This window comes from Dermacentor albipictus, chromosome 1, assembly GCF_038994185.2.
Source record: "Dermacentor albipictus isolate Rhodes 1998 colony chromosome 1, USDA_Dalb.pri_finalv2, whole genome shotgun sequence".
Taxonomy (NCBI): Eukaryota; Metazoa; Arthropoda; class Arachnida; order Ixodida; family Ixodidae; genus Dermacentor; species Dermacentor albipictus.
The window spans coordinates 324,469,255-324,478,443 of record NC_091821.1 but is presented as its reverse complement, the minus strand read 5'-3'; the positions used below and the strand labels follow the sequence as shown (position 1 = coordinate 324,478,443).

Genomic DNA, 9,189 nt, shown 5'->3' with positions numbered 1-9,189 from the left:
GCCATGCAGGGAAGAGTCCTTGCACCGTTAATTTGGCGTTTAAGCTGTTCGCAAGCTATGCCGAAAGACAAAAGTGGCGCGAAGCAAGCAAGTAAAACTGGAAAGTCCACTGAGGTGATGTCAGACACTTCCTATTATTCAGTGCGCTGAACTACTTTATCACTGTTTATTGTAGGGTACCAAAGGAGCCGAGCAAACAGGTGCCGTTTACACTACGAACACTGGAACCGTTGCTATTCGAGTGCGTGCAAAGCCTGGAGCGAGTGGGAGTAGAATTACAGGCGAGTTCTCAAAACAGTCGTGTGTGTGTCAGATCACACTTTGCGCTGACGTTGTTGCAGATATCAGCGAGGACTCTGTAGGCGTTCAGATCGCTGCACCTCCAGTCGATGGAGAAGCAAATACGGAGCTGATTCGCTTTTTGTCAAAACTCCTGAATCTCCGGAAAAGTGATTTGTCACTTGAAAAGGTTAGTCGCTTTGTTTCGTTACTGAAAGCTATAAGATGTTACTTACGCCGTTGTTATCTTCTCTGAACAGGGTGCTCGCTCCAAAGACAAAGTTGTGATGATCACATCGCAAGTAAGCGCACCTGATGTGCTTTGTTTGCTCAAAAAACAAATAGACCCCTGATATTAAAGCCAAAGTTTTGAACTGGTGCTGCCTTCTGTGTTGTCACTCTAAACACTTCATATATCATAGTAAAACTTGCTTGTTGACGGGCGGCTCCAGGATTCACGCACTGTCGCTTGGCACTACACAGTGGTAGGCCGCCACCCCCGTCAGCCCCCTTTAGAGTCGCCCCTTTGTAGAGCCCTGGTTTTCTACTCCTAATCCGGTGTAGTTCATGTGTGTTAATACATGTGTAATTGTTCATAAACGTTTGTGGTCTAAAAGTGTTCTCCTTGTGGGTTAACGTGTGTACAGTGCCAGTTACCGCATCGGAATGTTCACGATGCCGCATCTCCTGACAAGGTTGTTCTAAAAAAAAAATGAAAATGCAACTTGCCATTCAACATTGAGGCCTATGTGTTATCTCAAAGGAATAAATTACAACAGCAATTAAGAACATAATCAGCAAGCTGTTCTAAATTTCTACCTGATAGCAGTGCCTGCATGACACATGTGTATTATTGAGACGGAAGGTAAAAATGTGTCAGCCGAGTTTTAAAAAAGGTGCTTTATTCACCTGCAAGCTCGCCACAAAAATAATGCAGTTGCAGAATAGTGGGAAAGCCAAAAAGAAATCTAGACAGTTATTAATGCGAAGTCCTCACAAAAGTATGAAGCATGCCAGTATCAAATTGTGCTAATATGTGAATCTGAAACTTAAGATTTACCATTGTGCTGCTCTGGCAAAAGAATAAAAAAGAAAAAACAGGAATATGTTGACAGAATAATACTCTTGACATTCCTACATTTTTCTTTTTTTTTCAGCTGAACTGTAATGTTTCCATTCTACCTGTCACCTCACATGCTTTATCGGGCCCCATTTTCTTTAAATGTCAATTCATTGAAAAGACACGAAAAATAAAACCATGTCTAAAGGTTTGTTACATCTTTGATAAAGCCTTGAACTTTGTTGTTTATCGTGACCTTCCTGTCCATTATGGATTGTGGCTCACAGTATGGTTTAGAGAAATAATTTCATTACAAGAACTAGTGCTTTAACTCTACTGAACGATTGGCAGAGCTTTTATGTTTCTGCAGGTGTACTAGTGAGTACTGGCGGATAATAAACACATCTCAAGAATGGCCGAGGAATTTTGGTGCATTATCTGCTACAATATAGCGAGTACATTAAAAACAATCCATGCTTGCAGTAAGTATACTTGGCTAAATTAAGATGCACTGGAACATATCTGCCAACATGTAGACAAGCTCTCAGTATACATTAATGATGACAAAGGTCTTCTTGATCTTGCATGCTCCTCTAAAACACTTGCACCTTTACCCTGCATGTGAACGGTGTGTACTGTAGTTTCAGCTGCCCAAAGGTAAATAGGTTAGGATAGAAATTTCGCATCTGGTTTATATCCCTGCCTCTCATAATAAGAGCATTATTATCCTGAGAGAGTGAACGTGTACTAAGTTCAGTTTGGGAATGGTCAGCAGATGCTGGTTGAAAAAAAAAAAAACCTAACATACTTTGTTAACTTGCTTGGGCTTTTAGAAGTGACAGTGTTTGTTTGGTATTGGTGAGCATGCTTTGTGGTCATTTAGTACATGGGAACTGTCTTTTAAAAAATTTCTTGTATTATCAACACTCAGGCATTTAATTTATTTGACTGCTGGAGCAGCAAGTACACTTGTATCTTTGCTGCACTTGTACCAAGTGTACGATGTGGAACACTTGGGTATGTAGCTGTGTGTCTGCTTATTGTGGATAGTGGAACATTTTAAAGTAGTAAGCCATCACTTTGTTGTAAAAAGTTAAAGTGCTGCTTGCAGCATTTGGAGAAGCTGATGTAAAAGTGTAACAATGCCAGAAGTACAGCATGCCCTTCGCTTAAGTACACTGTGTCCTGCTGTCGCTGTAAGAACAGAAAAGAAACATAATATGGTTGTAGAAGTGATAGGGAAATCCTCAGGAAAACACTCGTCCGGAGTGTCCCAGGGCATGGAGATAAAAAGCTGCACAATGTGTGAAAGCCCGGCATTCGAGGAGGAGAGGCATAGACAGGAAGTCGCTTCCTGCGGAGGGGCCCGGCAGGCCCATGCCTTCTTCCTGTTGTATGACTGGGCCTCGCTGTTAAAACCGTCAGCCACCAGCAAAAACCATCTTTACAAATTCGCAATGGCGAGTAAGGCTGTATTGCTTGTGATACTCCTGTTCAATCTTACAGCAGCACAGACTAGTACAAGCATGTCTACTATAGACTTAGCAACTGGTGGTACCACCTTCACTTCAGCATCACATGAAGAAGTCAACCTCAATTGCACTTTCATCGCTCCCTTACTGGACTGTCGAGGTGAGCAGACGCATCTCCCACTTTTGCCACTTCTGACTGAGAAGCTATTGAAAGCGTTACAAAGTGGTAGCCCAGTTGCAACACTTTTTTTGGCCATTGAATCACTTGGCTCCCTTGAAAATGGTTCTGTGGCTTTAGAAAACATACAGAAGCTGCACATTGTCAGGAGTGACATTTCTACAGTGCTGCCAGGTGCATTTGTGAAAGCAGCAACCCTTCATGCCCTTGACCTATCTGAGAACAAGCTGTCATTAGTGCCGAGCAGTGCACTGAAAGACCTCTCCAACCTGACATCACTAAATCTGTCAAACAACCATATCACGGAGTTGACTCAAGAAACCTTCAAGAACATCCACAGTCTCAAGAGTTTGTCGCTTGAGAGAAATGAAGTCTCATCAATCGTTGTGGGCACTTTCTTCCACCTGGAACATTTAGAAGATCTCAACTTGTCACATAACAAGCTGACTGCATTTGACTCAAGTGCATTCGGTACAACAGCACTTCAAATCTTGAAGCTCAGCTTTAACCATCTCGCATCAATTTCTCTGGAGAATTCCCTTGGATTCCTCAAGCATCTTTACCTTGACCACAACCGTCTCACCAGTGCAACAACAAAACTTGATGTGCCAAGCCTTGCCACATTAGATGTCAGCTACAATGCCTTGGATAAACCAAAATTTGACTCACTAGCATCACTGCTGACCTTATCAATATCTCACAACCCACTGACAATACTCTCAAGGAGCTGGCTGAAGCCCCTGCACAAACTTGAAACCCTGGATGCGAGTTGGTGCAAGCTCAGGAGACTGGATAGCCACTCTTTATCAGAAATTGGAAGTCTAAGGCTGCTTAATGTCAGTGACAATCAAATTGGCTCTGTAGACTCAACAGCATTTGTGGGACTGTACTCGCTTACCACACTCGACTTGTCAAACAATGCACTTACTTATATCAACCAGAACCATACTGCAGATCTGGGACAGCTGGAGCACATTGACTTGTCAGGAAACAGCATAGAATACATTTTCGCTGGAGCCTTTGCCCACAGTCCTCGCTTAAGGAGCATTAACCTCAATGGTAAGTCAGCTTTCATATTTGTTTGCTCTTTTCATGGCACTGTCGTAGAAAAAAACGCAAGTACGTTTAAGAAATAAGAAGGTAATGCCGAGCTTTGTACATTTTGTAACTATCTGCAATCATCGTAATCACCATCACCAAACTAATCTCATAAGTGCCTAGAAATTTTCAAAAATAAGATTAACACTCTCTATAACATGCTGTTCACAAAAGCCTCATGAGATAGCATGTACACTGGTTATATTTTATTAGTTCATATTACATGGGCTTGCTAACATCCGGTTTATTTTATGCTAGCTATTTCCAACTGCAATTTCCTTTTCTTTATTTTATTTTATTTAGAGAAGCTCAGGGCAAGTTTTCTTCCCACACCTTTCATATAGCATTGTGCCACGTATCTTGTAATGTGTTCAAAGCCTTTGTTCATGTTAGTTTGCAGGATAGCATTTCACCAGCACTCTCACAACCATGCTTTATTTTTAGAAGTGCCAATGTTATAGGGTTTAAAGATAGGCCAGTTTGCAACACCTGAATGGCTATTTTATAAATGTATGCAATCGGCAGTTATTGAATAATAAACCCAAATAAAAAGTGAAGAGGCAATGAACACACTTATGTCCAGCCTTCTTTACACACTCCACAGGTAAAAACGTGACCCGGCTTGAGGGTGAAAAATCTGTTGTGACAGTATATGCTCGCTTCGTGCTTTGTACTAAATGCTCACTGGAACCATATGAGCATTGACAGGGTGTTTAGGTGCTGTAACACCCTAAGAGGTCGGGCAGCCCAGCCCCCATCTTTCTTGGAAAGTTGTAAAAAAAATTATGTGCGTGCATGCGCATGCGTCCTCTTAAAAAAACAATTTCTTGCCAAAAATTTTGAATATTCCCATCCCCCTACTCACCAATGCCAGCATTGCATATTACAATACTGGCATGAGGTTTCCACGTCTCTGAAAGGTTGGTAGCTTGGCTGGCTTTTTGCATGTGGCACAGTTAATAGAACATTGGGGGGGGGGGGGGGGGGAGGGGGGGGGGACTGCTTCTCCATGCCATTGGTGAGCATGGACAATAGACCAAAAACTTTAAACTTTTTTGGTGCTGGATGGTTTGTTCCCATAATGCCTAGTGAATTCTGCCCTGTGAATTATTTGTGTTGTTATTAAATTTGTATGCAATACATGGCAGTCAGTGGCCAAAAATAAACATGTTCATTTTTTACTTATTCATTTATTTTCAACTTTGCAGGAAATTTTCTTGACTGTGGCTGTGAACTTCATGGCTTTGGCAGCTTCCTAAAGCATGGAAATTTTTCAGAAGAAACTCTGTCTTCGGCAGTATGTGATGACAGCACGCGCATCATTGAATTTGACTTTGATACACTTGAGTGCCTTAGGGACAGTGTGCAAACTACTGAAGTCCTGCCTTCAACAACTGCTTTGCCTGAAATCAGCACACCTGCAACCTCAGAACTGAATGCCACACAACACACTATAGTGCCATTTAACGGCCGTCTTACATTAGTACATGTGGAACAAGATAATGACAAACTCTCTGTTACATGGAATGCACATAGTGCTAGTGATCACCTTGATAAACTGCAGTGTATGCTAACTGTCGTCATTATTGGAGAAAAGACACGTACCGAGTTACCTGGTCCCTGTCCTCCCAGCTTGCACAATAGAACATTCCACATCTTTATCACTAAGCCTGGAGCAAAGTTCGAAGTATGCTTGCTAGCTTTCAGAAATACAACAGAAGTGGCTCGCAGTTGTAACATCCTTAACACAACTGACGTCAAGACGACAACACCAATGGCAATGCCTACAATGGGTTTTGTGAATACAACACTGCCTTATGAGGGAACCACAGCTGCTGTCTTTAGTGAAATGTCAGCGGTAACAACAGAGATGGAAATTCAGACACCAGCACAGAGGGCAGAAGACGGAGGGTTCCTGCATCATCTCAGATTTCGCAGTCACCTTTCAGCGCAGCACCAACTCATCATTTCGTGGAATTTTCTGCCTCCTTTTCCCGCCAAGTCAAAGTGCCGTTTCAATGTAACAGTGCTCTGTAACAAGGATCCACTGGCACAGACAGAGGCACCCTGCTACACTGCTGGTCAAGTAATGGTGGCTCGCATCAGTGAGTACAGCGATTATGATGTCTGCTTCAGCCAGCAGGTTCTCAGCATCCCTGCGGACTGTCATGAAATCATGCCTTCAAAGCGTGCTGACAACAGTGACATTGCAGTGGGAGCTGCAGCTACTGGGGGCCAAAGAGAGACTCGCATACCCGTGGCTCTACTCATCATGATTGCTGCCTTGGCCCTGATAGCAATCCTGGCCATTGCTTTGTTCCTCCACAGAAGACTCGGGAAGCGAGCTATAGCACGCAGGAAGGTGGGAGAAAGTGTGTTCCATTTGCAGATGAATCGGCGCTCGGGAACCTACATGGTTCAAGATGCAACTGAGGCACGAACCACACTTACTACTTCAGCATCTCAAGATGGGACGAAGATGTCACAAAGAGCATCATCTATAGATGAACTGTAATGAACCGTAACAAAATCTGTGCCTGGAACTTATTGTGCCGGGATTTTCCGTACATGGAGGAACAAAATGTACATAAACTAGCCTTGTCCACACCAGACTCACTATGTAATTATGTCATATAGAAAACTTACATAGTAGGCATTGTAAATAAACCTTTTATGTTGTAATAGTGTCTGTTTTGTAAAAACATGTAAGAGTTGGAGTGAAGGTAAGATACATGTTAAAAACTAAAAAGCGAATGAAGCTATGCACAAGCACTGTGTGCATAAATTTCTGCAAGGTGATGTTGAATGCACTAGTATACCAGGTAAGCAGAGCTTCATAAACTCTTGTTTTCTTTAATGTGGTCTTCAAGGCCAGAAAAAGTATACTCATGCTGCCCTTTAATACCTAAAATCTGCGACGTATACTTCATATACAATTAGGATTTCATTGCAGCAAACCCATAAACTTAGCACCTCTGAATCACTATAGAGGCTTCAAGTAAAACATTTTGGTAAACAGTGATGCACATATAATGTTAGTGCACAAATGCTTTTAAACTACAGAATAGCGATACGCATTTGCTTCATGTTCGAAGAAAGCATGCTCATTATTACAAAGTTAAAGATTTCAAGGTTAAAACACGTGGCCGGACTAGTTGGTTGTAATTAATGATAGAATGTGTAAGCACGATTGAATGAGCATGTAGAAAAAAAGCAGACACAGCACTACTTTCAACTATAGATTTAGTTTTGCACATACCGATAAATATATACCGAACGAGCAGAAACAAAAGAGACAAAAAACAACATTCAGTGGTTTATATAAAAGAAATGTACACGTGTATAAGGCATGATCATAACATACACTGCAATAATAGTTAGAGCGATAAGCCGAAAAATTATATCTCTTTTTCAGATAGCAACACTGAAAGCTTGCTTACGCACCTTCTAATTTTATATGCTTTCACGATTTCCCTTGTAATCCTACTATGAGCCTTATACAAAATAGAATTACTTTCAAACATGGGATTGCAGTCAAAAGTTCGGCGATGAATGCCCAAATGGCCCGAGATTAACTCTTGTGGCATTATACCCGCCGTGTTTGCGTACTGGCTATGGCGTTGGGCTAGTAAGTACTAATTCGTGGGATCGAATCCTGGCCACGGCAGCCGTTTTCCAATGGGAGCAAAATGCAAAAACACCCGTGTACTTAGATTTAGATGCACGTTAAAGAACCACAGGTGGTTCAAATTATTCGGGAATCCCCCACTACTGCATGCCTCATAATCAGGTCATGGTTGTGGCACATAAAACCCCATGATTGAATTGAGTGGCATTATATTGATGCTCTTTTGGTTTCTGATTGATGCATCTGCCAGTGTGACCGACATACATTTTTTTGCAAGAAAGCAGAATGGCATAGACAACATTCTGAATGCAGGTTACAAAATGCTTGCGATATCCAGTGGAACACGTGTTCGTCTTGTTATTGTCTGAATTAACCTGTTTGCATAGCTTCTCTAGATGCTCAGGGACAGAAAAAGCTATGTCCACTCCCGACTTTCATGCTGTTCTTCTAAGATTATGCAAAATATAATGAATTTATGACACTACAGCAACTTTCGTTGCTCTAGCAGTGCTACTGCTTCCCCTTCATGCGTTCTTATACTTTTTGCTCAAGCTCTCCTTGATCAAGGTGAGCAGATGCAATGGGTAACCAGAATCTGGCAGGAACTTGGCCTGATCCCTGAAACTGGTTTCCACCTCGTGGTCGCATGACTTCACGAAAGAATTATTAAAACAAGATGTTACTATCTTGTGCACTTGCCTTTATTCTCATAATTGTCACTAAAGCAGAATTCAGTGACAATGTATTAACATTTTTACCCTTGGGCTGGCAGTTATCAATGAAATTACTATTACAGGCCATCCTGTGTAACCATTAAGTGCACAGTATTGCGAGGTCATTCCAGACAGTGACAATAGCTCCAGTCGCGCAGGAGTAGTAATAGTTCCAGTAAGAGTAGTATTGTGTTTCAACAATTCTCTCGTGAAGTTGTGCGACCACGATGCGGAAACCAGTTTCTATGATCGACTAAGTGCCTAACAGATTCTGGTTACCCATTGTGTCTGCTCACCTCAATCGTGGAGACATAAAAATGTATGAAGGGGAAGCAGTAGCACTGCTAGAGCAAAGAAAGTTGCTGTAGTAGCTTACATTCGTTGTATTCTGCATAATCCTAGAAGAATAGCGGGAAAGTTGGGTGTGGATGTGTTTCTTTTTTTTCCCTCCCACGAGCGTCTACAGAAGGTATGCAAACAGGTTCATCCAGAGAATAAGACAAACGCATGTTCTACTCAACATCGCATGTAACCTGCATTCATAAAGTTGTCTATGCCATTCCAGTTTTGTGCAAAAGAATGTGTGTTGGGCAGATTGGTAGATGTACCAATCAGAGATTAAAGGAGCATCAATATAACATCAATGGAGTAATCTCGGGCCATTTGGGTATACATTGCCAAAATTGTAGCCGTGCTCCCATGTTTGAAAACATTTCTATTTTGTATAAGAATCATAGTAGGATGACAAGGGAAATTGTGGA

At 41.8% G+C, this 9,189-nt stretch overlaps 1 protein-coding gene across 1 annotated transcript; it reads left to right on the top strand.

The window, feature by feature from the left end:
• Window positions 1–1,689: 1,689 nt before the first annotated feature.
• On the top strand, window positions 1,690–6,769 carry LOC135919392 (uncharacterized). Its single transcript, XM_065453190.1, has 2 exons — window positions 1,690–4,048; window positions 5,296–6,769. Exons 1-2 carry the CDS (start codon window positions 2,482–2,484, stop codon window positions 6,600–6,602), a joined length of 2,874 nt encoding a protein of 957 aa, XP_065309262.1. The 5' UTR covers window positions 1,690–2,481; the 3' UTR covers window positions 6,603–6,769.
• Window positions 6,770–9,189: the final 2,420 nt, after the last annotated feature.